This window comes from Erythrolamprus reginae, chromosome 7 (genome assembly GCF_031021105.1).
Source record: "Erythrolamprus reginae isolate rEryReg1 chromosome 7, rEryReg1.hap1, whole genome shotgun sequence".
Lineage (NCBI taxonomy): Eukaryota > Metazoa > Chordata > Lepidosauria > Squamata > Dipsadidae > Erythrolamprus > Erythrolamprus reginae.
Window position 1 is genome coordinate 12,851,337 of NC_091956.1, and position 17,600 is coordinate 12,868,936.

General features: G+C 46.4%; 1 protein-coding gene across 4 annotated transcripts in view; it reads left to right on the forward strand.

Annotated features, from left to right (window-relative positions):
- The first annotated feature begins 77 nt into the window (after positions 1-77).
- The window catches only part of RGS12 (regulator of G protein signaling 12), a 77,871-nt gene continuing 60,348 nt past the window's right edge, over positions 78-17,600 (forward strand). For 2 of the 4 annotated variants that reach the window (XR_011559575.1, XM_070756991.1), the window contains exons 1-3: positions 78-134; positions 5,395-7,298; positions 14,100-14,216. Coding sequence is in view for 3 of the 4 variants with exons in the window: in XM_070756991.1 (XP_070613092.1) it covers positions 5,475-7,298; positions 14,100-14,216 (1,941 nt within the window). In the remaining variant the exon portion in view is untranslated. Of the gene's footprint in view, positions 135-1,744; positions 2,125-3,371; positions 3,625-5,394; positions 7,299-14,099; positions 14,217-17,600 lie in introns of those variants that run through there. The other 2 variants (XM_070756993.1, XM_070756992.1) reach the window with 2 other exon arrangements.

The following is a 17,600-nucleotide window of genomic DNA, read 5'->3' on the forward strand; positions in this document are numbered from 1 at the left end:
CCACAGGGCGGGTTATGCTGCCACGAGGGCGGGCGGGCGGATGATTGGCAGCGGCGGCGCGCGTCGCCCTTGGCAACCGGGGGTGGGGGCCGAGGGAGGCGGCGGCGGTGGCCGAAGAGGCTGAGGGGAAGAAGGTGAGCTGCGGCGGCGGACAAAGGGCGGGCGGGGGGCGGGGGCGACCCTCCCTCCTGGGGAAGAAGGAGCGTCGCTTCTCCGGGAGAAGGGGAGGGGAGGGGCGGCCCTCTGGCCTGTCGCCCCCGTGGGGCCTCTGCGAGGGCATCTGGCCTCTTCCTTCTCTTTTCTTTCTTTCTTTCTTTTTCTTTCTTTCTTTCTCACTTTGTCTCTTTCTCTGTGTCTTTCTCTCTTTCTTGACTTTCTCTCTCTCTCCCTCTCTTCTTTCTTTAACTCTGTCTCTCTCTCGTCTTTCTTCCACTTTCTTTCTTTCTCACTCTGTCTCTTTCTGTGTGTGTCTTTCCCACTTTCTTGACTTTCTCTCTCCCTCTCTTCTTTCTTTCACTCTCTCTCTTTCACTCTCTCTCATCTTTCTTTCTTTCTCACTCTCTCTCTCTCTCTCTCTCTGTTTTCCCACTTTCTTGACTTTCTTTCTCTCTCCCTCCTTTCTTTCTTTCTTTCACTCACTCTATCTCACTCTCTCTTTCTTTCACTCTCTCATCTTTCTTCCACTTTCTTACTTTCTCACTCTGTCTCTTTCTGTGTGTCTTTCCCACTTTCTTGACTTTCTCTCTCCCTCTCTTCTTTCTTTCTTTCACTCACTCACTCTCTCTCTCTCTTTCACTGTCTCTCATCTTTCTCTCTCTCTCTCTCTCTCTCTCTCTGTTTTCCCACTTTCTTGACTTTCTTTCTCTCTCCCTCCTTTCTTTCTTTCTTTCACTCACTCTATCTATCTCACTCTCTCTTTCTTTCACTCTCTCATCTTTCTTCCACTTTCTTACTTTCTCACTCTGTCTCTTTCTGTGTGCGTGTCTTTCCCACTTTCTTGACTTTCTTTTTCCTTCTCTTCTTTCACTCTCTCTCACCTTTCTTCCACTTTCTTTCTTTCTCATTCTGTCTGTTTCTGTGTGTGTGTGTGTGTCTTTCTTGACTTTCTTTTCCCCTCTCTCTTCTTTCTTTTGCTCTCTTTCTTCCACTTTTTCTTTCTTTCTTTCGCTCTCTTTCTTCCACTTTTTCTTTCTTTCTCTCTCTCCTTCCTTTCACTCTTTCTTTCTCTTTCTTTCTTTCTCTCTCTCACTTCTTTCTTTCACTCTCTCTCTCTCATCTTTCTTCCACTTTCTTTCTCACTCTGTCTCTCTGTGTGTGTCTTTCCCTCTTTCTTGACTTTCTTTCCTTCTCTCTCTCTTCTTTCTTTCTTTAACTCATTCTTTCTCTCTCTCTCTCTTGTCTTTCTCTCTCTCCCTTCTTTCTTTCACTCTCTCTCGTCTTTCTTCCACTTTCTTTCTTTCTCACTCTGTCTCTTTCTCTGGGTGTTTTTGCCTCTTGACTTTCTTTGTCTCTCCCTCTCTTCTTTCTTTCTTTCACTCACTCACTCTCTCTCCTGTCTTTCTTCCATTCTTTCTTTCACTCTTTCTTTCTTTCTTTCTTTCTCTCTCTTCTTTCTTTCACTCTTTCGCTCTCTCTTGTCTTTCTTCCACTTTCTTTCTTTATCCCTATCTTCCTCCTTTCATTCACTCTTTCACTCTTTTTTTCCTTCCCTTCCCCTTTCTGCTTTTATCTTCCTTTCCCTCCCTTCTGTTCCTCTTTCATTCTTTTCTATTCTTCCGTTCCCCCCTTCCATGTATTCTTTCCCTGCCCTTTGCCTTTCCTCCTGCTTCGCCCTCCCCTCTCTTGCCCCTTCCCCTCCTCTCCTCGCCCTTTATCTTTCCCCCCTCAGAGTGGCCCAGGGTCCTGGCCGCACCCCGGCGGTGGGCGCAGCTTTTGGTGGGCAAGTACGACCACAACAGAGGCCCTGATTTCCGTTGCTGAGTGAGACATCAGCTAAGGGAGCTTTTCCCCATTTTACGACCGTTTTCCTGGCGGCTGCTTAAGTCAGTCGCCCAGTTGTTGAGCGAAGCGGCCTCGGGACACCGCTACCATTCGTAAATACGACTCATTGCCACCGTCGTAGAGGTCAGTTGCGCCACCAAGGGTCCGAATTTTGACGACGCGACTGCGGGGGATGGCCGCGGCGATCATGGCCGGGGTCACTGCGGACGGTCGCTAAACGAACCCATCGCAAGTCGAGGACTTCGCTGTCTTGCAAGGCTGCTTTGCCTGCCTGTCGGCTTCCCCGAATCTTTGGCTGGGCTGAGCGAAAGAACAGAATCCTTGCTGGAGGCACTGACAAAAACTTCGGTTGGCTTCGGTTAGCCGGCTTTTTTGGTTTGGCTTTGTTGCCATGATCGGCGTTTCCATGGCACACCTTGGACAGCCTGGATTTTAAATCTTTCAGTGCCTGCGCCTGGAGACGGCAACACACAGCGTCTATTGCTATTGACCTTCCTTCCTTCCTTCCTTCCTTCCTTCCTTCCTTGTTTCCTTCTTCATCTCCTCCCTTCCTTCCTTTTTTCTTGTTTATTTCCTTTCTTTTTGTTTCTTTCCTTTTCCCTCCCTTCCTGTTTCCTTCCTTCCTTGTTTATTTTCTCCCTTCTTTCCTTCCTTATTTCTTCCCTCCCTTATTTCCTCCCTTCTTGTTTCCTTCCTTTTCTCTCCCTCCTTTCCCCCCTCCCTCCCTGATTTCCTTCTTCCCTTCCTTATTTCCTTTGTTCATTCTTTTTTGTTTCCTTCCCTCTTTTTTCCCTCCCTCCATTCTTTTCTTCCTTTGTTTGTTCATTCGTTTGTTCCTTCCTTCCTTGTTTATCTCCTTCCTTATTTCCTTCCTTCCTTCCTCCCTTGTTTCCTTTGTTGCTTCCTTTTTGTTTCCTTCCCTCTTTTTCCCCTCCCCCCATTCTTTTCTTCCTTCATTTGTTCATTCGTTTGTTCCTTCCTTTCTTCCTTGTTTATCTCCTTCCTTATTTCCTTCCTTCCTCCCTTGTTTCCTTTGTTGCTTCCTTTTTGTTTCCTTCCCTCTTTTTCCCCTCCCCCCATTCTTTTCTTCCTTCATTTGTTCATTCGTTTGTTCCTTCCTTCCTTCCTTGTTTATCTCCTTCCTTATTTCCTTCCTTCCTTCCTTGTTTATCTCCTCCCTGCCTTCCTTGTTTATTTTCTTCCTTTTTGTTTCTTTCCTTTTCCCTCCCCCTGTCCCTTCCTGTTTCCTTTCCTTCCTTCCTTTCCTATTTCCTCCCTTCTTTCCTTCCTTATTTCTTCCCTCCCTTATTTCTTCCCTTCTTTTTTCCTTTCTTTTTCCTCCCTCCTTTCCTTTGTTCCTCCTTCCCTCCCTCATTGCTACCCTTCCTTCCTTGTTTATATCTTTCCTCCCTTCCTTGTTTATTTCCTTCTTTTTCCCTCCCTCCATTCTTTTCTTCCTTTGTTCATTCCTTGTTTCCTTGTTTCCTTCCTTCCTTGTGTATTCCCTTCTTCCCTTCCTCTCTCCCTCCCTCCCTCCCTTGTGATTAGAATGCTAACTCTGCCAACTGCCTGCGGTTCGATCTTGACCTGCTCAAAGTTGACTCAGCTTTCCATCCTTCCAAGGTGGGTCAAATGAGGACCCAGATTGTTGGAGGCAAGAGGCTGATTCTGTAAACTGTGAAGCGGTATATAAGTCTAAGGGCTTTTGGATTTGGTATTGTTCAAACTTGTCCTCATTCTTAAAATAAAATAAATGTGCTGAAACTGACCAGACTAAGGATGTTAGCAGATGAATAAGCAGATTCTTTTCCCTATTTTCTTCCCCCAAAATTAAGGTGCATCTTATACTCTGAAAAATATGGTATATTCAATTGTTATGTCTATTATTTCCTTTATCCATTTATATATTTCCCTCCAGGATGCTTTAGTTTTGGGACACATCCACCACATATGAAAAAAGGTGCCTGCCTTTTCTTTTCTTTTTTTGCATTTCCAACAAATCTGATTTGAATTTGGGTATATTTTCGCCAATCTTGTTGTTCTATCCTATTATTTTCCTTTCATAATACCATTCCTTGCATTTGTATTGTTCTTCGTTATTACTGCCCCTTCTCCGGAGCTATCAGTCTGAGAACTAATCATTACTCGCGAATAATAGCTGCACATTTAAAATGCCTTTGATCCCTGCCTCCCTTCGGCAATGCTCAAGAAAGCCCTTTGATAATTGCTCACAGGTGTGGTGCCTTTCTTGAACTCGTTTCCCAAGATTCACAAGTCTGGCCGGCCCCATTTGACCCGGCCAGGGGTGGCCACTGCTCCAGGCCACCTCAGCAGGGTGGGCTCCAAAGTCTCCCGTCTGGCATGCCAATGTCTGTCCGTCTTCAGAGGGAAGGAGGGGTAAGAGAAGAGAGCAAAGAAAAGGGAAGGAGAGAGAGAAGGAAAAAACGGGGAGGATGGAAGCAGGGGAGGAAAGAAGGGGGAGATAGAGGGGGGGAGGAAGGAAAAGAGGAAGAGAAGGAAGGAAGGAAAATAGAAGGAGCAAAAGGAAGGAAGGAGGAAAGGAAGGAAAACCAGGGAGGATGGAAGCGAGGGAGGAAAGGAGGGAGGGATAGAGAGAGGAGGGAGAGAATGAAAGAAAGGGAAAAGAGAGTGAGGGAGAGAAGGAAGGAAGGAAGGAGGAAAGGAAGGAAGGAAAAACAGGGAGGCGGAAGGGAGGGAGGGATAGGGGAGAAAGAAAAAGGGAGGGAAAGTGAAATAGAGAAGGAAAGAAAAGAGGAAGGAAAAAAGAACAGACAACGGAAGGAGAGTGAAAATGAAAAGGAAAGAGAGAAGGAAAAACAGGAAGGAGGGGGTAGAAAGGGAAGAAAAGAAGATAAAGGGAGGGTAGGAGCAAAAGAAAGGAAAAAGGATAGGACGGGAAGAGAGAAGGTAGGAAAGAGAGGGGTAAAAAGGGAAGGAAGGTAAAGGGAAGAAAGCAAAAAAGGGAAAGGGAGGGAAGAAAACAAGAAGGAGAGGAGGGAAGGGAGAGGGAAAGGGAGGAGTAGAGAGGAAAGGAATGAAGGGGAAAAGAAGAAGAGAGCAAAAGAAAGAAAGAAAAGAGATAGTGTGAAGGAAGGAAGGAAAAGCAAACAGGAAGGACAGAAGGTAGGCATATAGGTAATAACCAACACTTTAAATTGCATTCAGTGACGATATATAGTTGTATTTGGGTAGGGCCATAGCAGCTCTCGCAGCTGCATTCTGAACTAACTTGTGTCTCCGAACATTCTTTAAAGATAGCCCCATGTAGAGCACATTGCAGTAATCGAGCCTTGAGGCCAATAAAGAATTCTATTATCTATTTTTCCAAAGTCTCAACCTCTTTTTTTGGGATGTTCTTTTTCCCCCCTTTAGGACAAGGGAAGATGCAGACTCGATAGCCCACAAAAATGTAACTCTGGAGAGAGGTTTTTCCGGCCCGCCCAAATCCCAGCATGTACAGACCAGGAGAGAAACCGAAACGCCGGCTACGCGCTCACAGCTCCAGCATCCGAAACGTCGAAATTGCCCGAGGGAGAGCGGGATACGGGTTCACTCTTTCGGGCCAATCTCCCTGTGTCCTGAATTCGGTTTTGAAAGGAAGCCCTGCCGATTACGTGGGACTGAAGGCAGGCGATAAAATATTCACCATCAACGAAATCAACGTGAAATGGGCCTCCCACGAAGACGTGGTGAAGCTGATCGGCAAATGCTCCGGGGTTTTGCAGATGGTCATTGCCGAAGGGTTCGGCCATGCGGAAGCTTGTTCCAGCGAGGATGAAAACGACGGCAAGGGGTGGCCAAAGACCAAACTTGATCTGAAAGGCCCGGGAATAAACCGGGCAGTGAAAGTGGTCGAGGAAATGCAATCCGGTGAAATTTTCAACATGATCCTTGAAAATTCTAATATTTGCGCTAGCGATACGCAGGCTCCAAAACGAAAGGAAAGATCTGTTCGTGAGGGGACCGCGTGGGAAACACAACTTCCCCCTGAGAGCGTTAAACCCCTTGTGGCATACAATGAGGACCGGCCCCAGGCTTTGAACCACGACTCGGTTTTTCGAGATGAACCGGAGGACCAGGAATGCTGCGGAATCGACGCGAGCGTTTTAAACGTGGCCATGGTTGTGGGCTACCTGGGATCCATTGAGCTTCCTTCCTCCAGCTCAAATCTGGAGTACGACAGCTTGCAGGCCATCCGGGGCTGCATACGCCGCCTTCGGGCCGAGCAAAGGATCCATTCGTTGGTGGCCATGAGGATCATGCACGACGCCATTCAGTTGCGCACAAACCCTTCCGCCGTGATTGCCACCTACCCAGCCGAGAAGCTGGCCTTCAGCGCACTCTGTCCCGACGACAAAAGGTTTTTCGGACTGGTCACCATGCAGAGCGTTGAGGAGGCAAGTTTAGCTTCAGAGAATGACGCGGTCCTGAGGACATCCTGTCACGTCTTTATGGTGGACCCGGAACTCTTCAGTCATAAAATTCATCAGGGCATCGCCCGACGGTTCGGATTGGAATGCACGGCCGATCCAGATACAGACGGCTGCCTCGAATTCCCTTTGTCATCTCTCCCTGTCCTGCAGTTTGTCTCCGTCCTGTACAGGGACATGGGAGATTTCATCGAGGGGGTGAGGGCCAGGGCCTTCCTGGATGGAGAAGCGGACGCCCGCCGGAACAACAGCATGAGCAGTAACAGCGACAGCGGGATCAGCAACGTCAACCAGGAGGAAAAGAGTCGGGTGTTGGTCGTCGATTTAGGAAGCAACTCCAACAAACACCCGCTCAGCAACCTACAGGGCAGTCCGATAAACAGGGTTCAAACTTCCCTCTGGAGTTTCGGTCACGAGCAAGAAAAGGTAGGATCGGGACCCACGTTCCAGAACGACAAATCTCAGAACCTAAGTAAATTTCTGGTGCCTTCGGTTCACGTTGAAGTTCCGGGGGCTTCGTCCAAAACCTCAGGACCCCCGCCGGGTCAGAAGAACCCCGCGGACCATCAGCGGTGGTTGCCTTCTCACATCTTGAAAGACTGGCAGCACGGATGCCTGAGCGACCAAGAGTCGTACACGGATTCTACTGATGGCTGGTCAAGCGTCAATTGTGGGACGCTTCCACCTCCCATGAGCAAAATCCCGGCGGACAGATACAAGGTCGGCGGCACCTTTGGCGCACCTCTTCTCCTGTCCCCAAAGAAAGAAGTGGCGGAGAAAGAATTTCAGAGGGAGGATCGCTTGGATTCGCAACATGGCTTCAGATTGCCCAAAGAGGACAAGAAGGTATGCTTCTTAAGGAAATGCGCATAATCCTCAACACAAATGTGCTTTCTTTTTATTTTCAGACAGGTTAGGTGGGTAGGTAGGTAGGTAGGTAGGTAGGTAGGTAGGTAGGTAGGTAGGTAGATAGATAGATAGATAGATAGATAGATAGATAGATAGATAGATAGATAGATAGATAGATAGATAGATGAGAAATAGAAATGGATGGGTGGGTGGGTGGGTGGGTAGGTGGATGGATGGATAGATGGATGACAGAGAGACAGAGAGAGTAGGATGGATGGATAGGTAGGTAGGATAGATGGATGGATGATGGATGAGAGAGAGACACACACACACACACACACACAGAGAAGGGTAGGATGGATGGATAGGTAGGTAGGTAGATGAATGATAGATAGATGAACAATAGATAGAAGATAGATAGATAGATAGATTAGAAAGATGAGAGAGAGAGGTGTAAGATTGATAGATTATAAAAAGAGAGAGGTAGAGAGAAATAGTAGATGATAGATAGATAGATAGGTAGATAGGTAGATAGGTAGATAGATAGATAGATAGATAGATAGATAGATAGATAGATAGGAAAGATAGGAAAGATAGAGACAGAGATTAGATTAGATTAGATTTATTGGATTTATATGCCGCCCCTCTCCGCAAACTCGGGGCGGCTCACAACAGAGTAAAAACAATACATAATAACAAATCCAATACCCACCAATCCAATTACAATGTTAAGCTAAAAAATTCATAGAAAACAACCCCAGAATAATAGAAAACAAGCACACAATCAATCTAACACCAAAACAACATGGGCAAGGGGGAGATGTTCAGTTCCCCCATGCCTGACGGCAGAGGTGGGTTTTAAGGAGTTTGTGAAAGGCAAGGAGGGTGAAGAGAGAGAAGGGTAGGATGGATGGATGGATGGATAAGTAGGTAGGTAGATGGACGAGAGAGAGACAGAGAGAGAGAGAACGTGGCTAAATACGGTGGCATTAGGTCCGGGCAGATAACTGGGCCCCGCTGTAGTCGCCGCTACCAGTTCGCTGCTTCCAGTCCACTGCTACCAGTTTGCCCGAACTCATCTGAACTGGCTGAATGCCACCTCTGACCAGGCAGGGGTTGCAACTTACCTCCTCTACTGGTACAGATGTGCGTGCAGCTTGGGATGACCAGCAAGCAGGCATGCGTTGGAGCGAGATTTGGCTTCTGCACATGCGCAAAAAGCAAATACTACGAGAAGACACGCAGGCGTGCAAGATTTTTTTTTGCTTCTGCGAAAAATCACTGAAAATCGCCCAAATCTTGCCCACCCGCGTATACTCTCACGAGAATTTGCTTCCTGCCGCATGCACAGAAGCAAAAATCTCACACCGACGTGCACTCCCGCCTGCCGGTCACCTGGAGCTACGCGCACAGCTCTGTTTTTGCTACTGGAACTCCGTGTCCCCCCGTCCAGGTAGGAACCCAATGCTGTCTCTGAGTCAGGTGATCCTGAAGACACGGATAAACCTCCAAGTGATGTCAATGACCCTGTAAAAAGGATGCAAAAGACCAGCTCTCTGGTAGGAGCATCCAGTCAGAGAAGAAACTTCTTGGACGGGAAACGTAGAAACATAGAAAATTGACGGCAGCAAAAGACCTCATGGTCCATCTAGTCTGCCCTTATACTATTTCCTGTATTTTATCTTACAATGGATCTATGTTTATCCCAGGCATATTTAAATTCAGTGACTCTGGATTTACCAACCGCGTCTGTTGGGAGTTTGTTCCAAGCATCTACTACTCTTTCAGTCAAATAATATTTTCTCACGTGGCTTCTGATCTTTTCCCCCAACTAACCTCAGATTGTGCCCCCCCTTGTTCTTGTGTTCATTTTCCTACTAAAAACTACTTCCCTCCTGAACCTTATTTAACCCTTTAACATATTTAAATGTTTCGATCGTGTCCCCCCTTTTCCTTCTGTCCTCCAGACCAGTGTTTCCCAACCTTTTTTGAGCCGCGGCACATTATTCACATTTTCAAAATCCTGGGGAACATTGAGCGGGGGGAGGGGGGGCCAAAAAAGTTTGGACAAAAAAATCTCTCTTCCTCCCTTTCGCTCTATTTCTCTCTCCCTCCCTCTTTCTCTCCATCCCTTTCTTTCTCCCTTCCTTCCTCTCTCTTTTGCTCTTTCTCTCTCCCTCCTTCCCCCCTCTTGCTGTCTCTTTCTTTCTTTCCTTTCTTTCTCTCTCTCATTCTGTCTCTCTTGCTATCTCTTTCTTTCTCCCTTCCTTCCTCTCTCTTTTGCTCTTTCTCCCTCCTTCCCCCCTCTTGCTGTTTCCTTCTTTCTTTCTTTCTCTTTCTCTCTCTCTCTCATTCTGTCTCTCTTGCTGTCTCTTTCTCTCATTCTTTCTCTCTTCCTTCCTTCCTCTTTGCTCTCTTTCTCTCTCCCTCCTTCCCCCCTCTTGCTGTCTCTTTCTTTCTCTCTCTCTCTCATTCTGTCTCTCTTGCTATCTCTTTCTTTCTTCCTTCCTTCCTCTCTCTTTTGCTCTCTTTCTCTCTCCCTCCTTCCCCCCTCTTGCTGTCTCTTTCTTTCTTTCTCCTCTCTCTCTCATTCTTTCTCTCTTGCTATCTCTTTCTCTCTCTTCCTTTCCTTCTCTCTCTTCCTTTCTTCTTTGTGGAGGCCGGCAAAGCTTTTTCTGGGTAGGCTGGCTGGGGGATAGGGCGTGCGCACGCCTGCACCCCCGACGTTCCAAAGAACCTTCTCCGACCTCCGCTGTGAGAAGGTTTTCTCCGAGCGCTCACCGCCGTTGCAGCCAACACTGCGGGAGGAGCTGGAGAAAGGGGCAGATCGGGCGGGTGGGCGTCAGCGGCGAGTAGCCAGGGGCGCGAGGGGAGCGGAGGCACTGGGGGGTGGGGGCAGCCGCGGAGCCGGCCTCCGCACTTTCATCGCTCCCCACCCCAAACTCCAACGCCCAGCTCCTTACGCGGAACGGAAGAATTAAGCTCTCCTTTTTCCTGCCTTCCTCCTCTGGGGCCCAGCAGGTTTGCGCCGGCAGCGCCCCGCCCAGCTGGAGCTTCCCTAGAAGCTTCACGGCACACCTGCCCGTGTCTCGCGGCACACTAGTGTGCCGTGGCACACCGGTTGGGAAACGCTGCTCCAGACTATACAGATTGAGTTCATTAAGTCTTTCCTGACTGTGAGCAGTGACTCCCTGTCCAGATAGGGCCGCAACTGGTGCACCAGGCAATTCAGTTCCTGTAGATTTACCAACCACGTGTGCTGGAAGTTTGTTCCAAGCATCTACTCCTCTTTCAATCAAATAATATTTTCCCACGTTGCTTGTGATCTTTCCCCCAACTAACTTCAGATTGTGCCCCCTTGTTCTTGTGTTCATTTTCCTATTAAATACTACTTGCCTCCCGAACCTTATTTAACCCTTTAACATATTTAAATGTTTCGATCGTGTCCCCCCTTTCCCTTCTGTCCTCCAGACTATACAGATTGAATTCATTAAAGTCTTTCCTGCGAAGTTTTATGCTTAAGACCTTCCACCATTTTGGTCGCCCGCCTTTGGACCCGTTCAATTTGATCAATATCTTTTTGTAGGTGAGGTCTCCAGAACTGGACACAGTATTATTCCAAATGGGGTCTCACCAGCGCTCCCTACAGAGGGATCACAATCTCCCTCTTTCTGCTTGTTATACTTGTAACTATGCAACCAGGTATTCTACTTGCTTTCCCTACCGCCTGACCGCACTGTTCACCCATTTTGAAGCGAAACATCTTCAAAAGAAAAAAACCAGAAAGTCCAATCACCTCCTGAAAAAAACTTTGGGATAATTTGTTCCTGACCAAATGTACAGGCCTAAATCTGGATCCAACCCATTTGCGTGCTCAGAGTTGCAAAAGAGAGGCGACATAATGGCGAGCGTGAATGTTTGGCGGTGAGGTCGGACGAAATAAAAGCAGGGCTGCTATTTCAAGCGTTAACTGTTTCAGGAAAAAAAAAGGGTTTTGTTTGCCTTACACTCTCTCGAATTGACGGCACCCCGTAATAAAGAGCATTTTTAGATTCCATTGTTTAAAAATAGAACGGAAACCCTGCAATTAAGAAAATTTACTTTGCTGGTGCGTCCAACGCTAAACAAGTCCCAGCTGCCGCTAATTTTGCATCGACAAAGAACTTGAAACATTGCAAATGGAAACAACAAAGATTGGGCAGTATAATTGCACAACAAGAAAGAACTTGATGTAAGATTATGCAGTTGTGTTAGCGTTTGTGCATCAGCAAGTATCTCTGGACTATTTCATACAATGAGTCCCTTTTTTCCAATACTTCCTTCCTCCCTCCCTTCCTCTTCCTTCCTTCCTTCCTTCCTTCCTTCCTTCCTTTCTTCTCCTCCCTTCCTCTTCCTTCTTTCCTTCCTTCTCCTGACTTCCTCCTTGCCTTCCTTCCTTCCCCTCCCTTTCCATTCCTTCCTTTCTTCTCCTCCATTCTCCTCCCTCCCTCCCTCCCTTCCTCCCTCCCTCCCTCCCTTCTTTCCTTCCCAGTAGAAGGAATAGAATAGGATGCAGCATTGCAGGCTAACTCTATCGACTGCCAGTAGTTCGATCCTGATGGGCTCATGGGTGACTCAGGTTTCCACCCTTCCGAGCTCTGTAAAATGGGGACCCAGATGGTTTGAGGGCAACATACCTAGTCCCCGACTTAACAAAATTCATTTAGTGACGGTTCAGTGTTACAGCAAGCCTGAAAAATGGGTCTTGCGAGCATTTTTCAGTTACGACCTTCGCAGCATCCCCATCAAGTCATGGGATCAAAATCCGGATGCTTGGCAACTGATTCGTATTTATGACGGTTGGTGATTTTTTCCCCTCCAAGCTCACGTGAGCTGGACCAGAAGCTAATTTTACATCTGGTTCGCCGAACCGGTAGTTCCAAGGCAGGCATAGCTTTGGGTCGCCGACGTGCACGCACATGCGTGCCAGCGAGATCTTGTTTCTGCACATGCGATTTTGGCATTTTTTGTTTCTGCACATGAAAGAACGTATGATGTACGATACAGACGCAGAAAGAAAAAGTTGCCGAAATCTCACATGCAAAATCTCGCTGGGATGTTTGCGCGCTCATTTATTTATTTATTTATTATTTGGATTTGTAAGCCGCCCCTCTCCGAAGACTCGGGGCAGCTCACAACAAGTGAAAAACAATCCAATACATAATCCAATTAATTAAAATATTTAAAATTTAAAAAAAAAACCTATACTAACATACATCACGGCAATACGGAGAAGTTCCATTTTCACTACAGGTGCGCAGTGTGGCACGTGCCGGGAAGCAACCCGATACTGTTGCAAGGACTGGCTGACCCTGCCCACCCTGCCCTCCCCTCCTAGGTGTCTCCACGCGGCCTCCTTTTGATGCCAGGTAAGCGCAGGGCCGCGCGGAAGCTCTGGGAGGATGAAAAATGAGCATTGCAGAAGTCTAGAAATTGTTCCGTTTTTTGCCTCTGGAGGGCCTCCGTAGTCCAGGAGAGGCTGTTTTCGCCCTGCCAGAGGCTCAAGGAAACTCTATGGAGCTCGGGGAGGGCAAAAACATCCCACGTCCCAGTGATGCAGGAGGCCAAATAGGCCACTCCCACCATGCCCACACCCACCCAGCCACTCGGAAGAGAACCGGTTGCTAAAAATGTTCAAACACCATTTTAGAACACCATCTGAGCCGGGGTGGCGCAGCAGGTAGAGTGTTGTACTGCAGGCCACTGAAACTGACTGTAGATCTGAGGGTTAGTGGTTCAAATCTCATCATCGGCGCAAGGTTGACTCAGCTTTCCATCCTTCCGAGGTGGGTAAAATGAGGACCCGGATTGTCGGGGGCAATATGCTGGCTCTGTTAAGAAGCGCTATTGCTAACATGTTGTAAGCCGCCCTGAGTCTAAGTAGAAGGGCGGCATAAAAATTGAATGAATGAATGAATGAATGAATGAATGAATCTTTTGACAATGGCAAGGGGGACATTTGCCCAGGTTCACCTGATGTGCCAGTTGCGGCTCTATCTGGACAGGCAGTCTCTACTCACAGTTGGACCGGGAGGGTTGTCGTTCTGTGCCGCTACCAGTGTGCTGCGGGCACATCTCTGTGTCTTCGGTGTGCATGCAACCACTCGTGAGATTTTGCTTCTGCTCATAAGCAGGAAGCAAAATCTCGCGAAGGGACGTGCACAAAATTTTGGTGATTTTTTTGTTTCTGTGCATGCGCAGAAGCAAAAAATCCCGCCAAAATCTCACACACACAGGCATTCCTTCGCAAGATTTTGTTTCTTGCGAAGAAGCAAAATCTCAGTCGGACACACGCCCGCCTGCGCTGGAGACATGGACCTATGCGCGCAGCTCCATTTTCGCTACCAGAGCTATAGTATGGCCCGTAGCGGAAGCAACCCACTATTGGGTTGGACTAAATAACCTATAAGGTCCCTTCCAACTCTGTCAATCTGTTGATTTCGATGGAACCCTGATATATTGCTAGATTCCCAAGATCACACGGATCTCCTTTTGCGACCACCTGACCGGCAAAGTCAAACCAGATTCGTTTAACAACTGTTTATCAACCGCAGTGATTCACTTAGCTGCAAGAAAGGTTCCGGAAAAATCGGTCAAAACTGGCTTTGACGAATGCTTCCGGCGCCCCAACACTTTCTTCTCCTTTTGTGCGTAGGAGACGGGCTTTAAAATAACACCTCAAGGAAGTAACCAAGACAGATACCAAAGAACGAAGGCGGAAACCAATAATCAATGTCTGTTTTTTGTGACCGTTTTTAGGCCGCGAAATTTGGAGCCGCTTTCGGATTGGTCCAACTCTTCCATCACTCTTCGGCTCGGCGATCATTTGGGCGCTCCAAGAGATTCAGCATCACCCGTTCGCTCGAGGATCTTGAGGTAAACTTGTGACTTTCGTGATTTCGGAGGGAAGGCAGTCCAATGCGCCGTTCATTTTGAGTCAAGAAAATTAAGCAAAAATATACTTCTGTGGGTAGAAAAAAAATTATTTTCTCCACCATAAAATGAAACCATATATAGTTATAAACACAACAACAATGCTCAAAATCAGTCATATATAAAAAATTCTTTTGTTATTACTCACTCGATGGAGGCTCTTACCTCTCCTCATCTAAAATTTTCTATTAATTTTATACAACATTGTCAATTCTAAAAAAATCTAAATAAAAATTCTTCCTGTCCATCTTACTAAAAAAAAGTTACATTACATCAGTGCAAACAATAATAAAATCTCTTTTATCTAAATTTAAATTTATTTTATGATTGGATAGAAAATTAAGAGATACGTATGTATTAGTAATTGGTTAATTTTGTGAAAAATTGAAACGTGAGAATTTGATTTAAATTTTGGAAACCAGATGGCGAAGATGAGAAATGTCCACGGAACATTTCTCCGTGTTCTACATAATGATATAATACAAAATTTATTTATTTTTTAGATTTTAAACATGTAGAACTTTATTTTATGAAGTAGGTGATGTATTATGAATAGTTTATTTTATTAAACATACATATATATATATATATATATATATATATATATATATATATATATATATATATATTTGTTTTCGTAGATTTTCACGGCTACAGGTATGACGGTCTTGGTATATTTGGGTTTCTTCACGTGTAGGATTTAGAAATTTCTGGCGACGTTTCAACGAGGTCCCACTCGTCATCTTCAGGCTGGTGCTTCTGTCCTAGAACAATTCAGAAATTTCTAAATCCTACACGGGAAGAAACCCGAATATACCAAGACCGTCATATATATATACGGTATATAAGTTATATGATGCTTCTGTATACTCTGTCTTCAAGTCACTTTACACTTTCCTGGTTCCTCATTTTTCAGTCTTAACGTTCTGTTTTCTTAGTGATGTTTAGTACGCGTAACCGCAGGTTGGTTGATTTACCTCAGAGGTCTTCAAAGCAGAGCTGGCTGGAGAATTCTGGGAGTTGGAGTCAATGATCTCTCCAACGTTAGAAAACGGCATGCGGCAATTGGAAACTGCTGCGCGCCATTCTCTAGTCATGTGCTCAGGCAGGCAGTCACGCAGCCTCCGATATTAGAAAATGGTGCGCGGAAGTGAAGAGATGCTTGTCTTCAGCACTACCGGCGCACTGCACGAGGCCATTGTGGACGCATGTGTGTCTAGCAGGTCTCCACGCACCCATCGATACGATATTTGGCTTCTGAGCATGCGCAACACGTAATGGACATGTGCACAAGTGAGATTTCAGCGATTCCGTGCATGCGCAGAAGCAAAAAACCACCCAGAATCGCTGAAATCTTGCTCGCGCACACGTCCATTACTCCAAGAGATTCAGCATCACCCGTTCACTTGAAGATTTTGAGGTAAACTTGTGACTTTTGTGATTTCTGACCGAAGGCAGTCAATTCACAGTTCATTTTGCGCAGAATCCAAATCTCGCGTGAGCACGTCGGGGGATACACAGCTGCATGCACATCCTGGAATTTTCTACCGGGACGGAGCACCTGACTCTTATTATGCGTTCAGACGTCACTTCCAGATGCCATTTTGAAACACTGCTGCAGCTACGCTATTATTATTATTATTATTATTATTATTATTATTATTATTATTAATTAGATTTGTATGCCGCCACTCTCCGCAGACTCGGGGTGGCTCACAACAGTGATAAAAACAATATATAATGACAAATCTAATAATTAGAATCTAAAATAACAATAGTACATTTAAAGAGCCTAAAAAGCAAGGAACCCCAATATAAAAAACATACATACAGTCATACCATGCACAAAAACTACATAGGCAGGGGGAGATGTCTCAGTTCCCCCACGCTTCACAACAGAGGTGGGTTTTAAGGAGTTTACGAAAGGCAAGGAGGGTGGGGGCAGTTCTAATCTCTGGAGGGAGCTGATTCCAGAGGGTTGGAGCCACCACAGAGAAGGCTCTTCCTCTGGGTCCTGCCAGACGACATTATTTAGTCGACGGGACCCGGAGAAGACCAACTCTGTGGGACCTAACCGGCCGCTGGGATTCGTGCGGCAGAAGGAGGTCTCGCAGATATCCTGGTCCGGTGCCATGAAGGGCTTTATAGGTAATGACTAACACTTTGAATTGTGACCGGAAACTGATCGGCAACCAATGCAGATTGCGGAGTGTTGGAGTAACATGGGCGTATTTAGAAAAGCCCATGATTGCTCTCGCAGCTGCATTCTGCACGATCTGAAGTTTCCGAACACTCTCCAAAGGTAGCCCCATGTAGAGAGCGTTACAGTAGTCAAGCCTTGAGGTGATGAGGGCATGAGTGACTGTGAGCAGTGACTCCCGGTCCAAATAGGGCCGCAACTGGTGCACCAGGCGAACCTGGGCAAACGCCCCCCTCGCCACAGCTGAAAGATGTTTCTCTAATGTGAGTTGTGGATCGAGGAGGACGCCCAAGTTGGGTCAATAATTCCCCCCCCCCCCAGGGTGATGGACGGACAGATGGAATTGTCCTTGGGAGGCAAAACCCACAGCCACTCCGTCTTATCAGGGTATGGTGGAAGGTCTTAAGCATAAAACGTATCAGGAAAGACTTAATGAACTCAATCTGTATAGTCTGGAGGACAGAAGGAAAAGGGGGGACATGATCGAAACATTTAAATATGTTAAAGGGTTAAATAAAGTTCAGGAGGGAAGTGTTTTTAATAGGAAAGTGAACACAAGAACAAGGGGACACAATCTGAAGTTAGTTGGAGGAAAGATCAAAGGCAACATGAGAAAATATTATTTTACTGAAAGAGTAGTAGATCCTTGGAACAAACTTCCAGCAGACGTGGTTGGTAAATCCACAGTAACTGAATTTAAACATGCCTGGGATAAACATATATCCATTGTAAGATAAAATACAGGAAATAGTATAAGGGCAGACTAGATGGACCATTAGGCCTTTTTCTGCCGTCAGTCTTCTATGTTTCTATGTTTCTATCTGTCCAAAGAAACGCAAAATTTACACACGCACTCCTGACAGTTCAAACAATGTATATCTAAAGTTTCGCATTCGTACCGTTACTGTAGGCTGAGGGGAGAAAATGTGGTGCATTGCTTTGTGGGCGACCCCCATACAATTCACGTTCTTCTCCACCTTTCGGATCTTGCTGGTTTTAAACAAGTAGGTGTGGTACCCATGTTTTTTGGGTAGGAATCCTGTTCTGCCAGAAAGGAGGAAGACCTCGTAAATTTTAACGGAGCGAAGAAAACGAGCAAGTCGACGGGAGCACGCAACAGCTCCGAC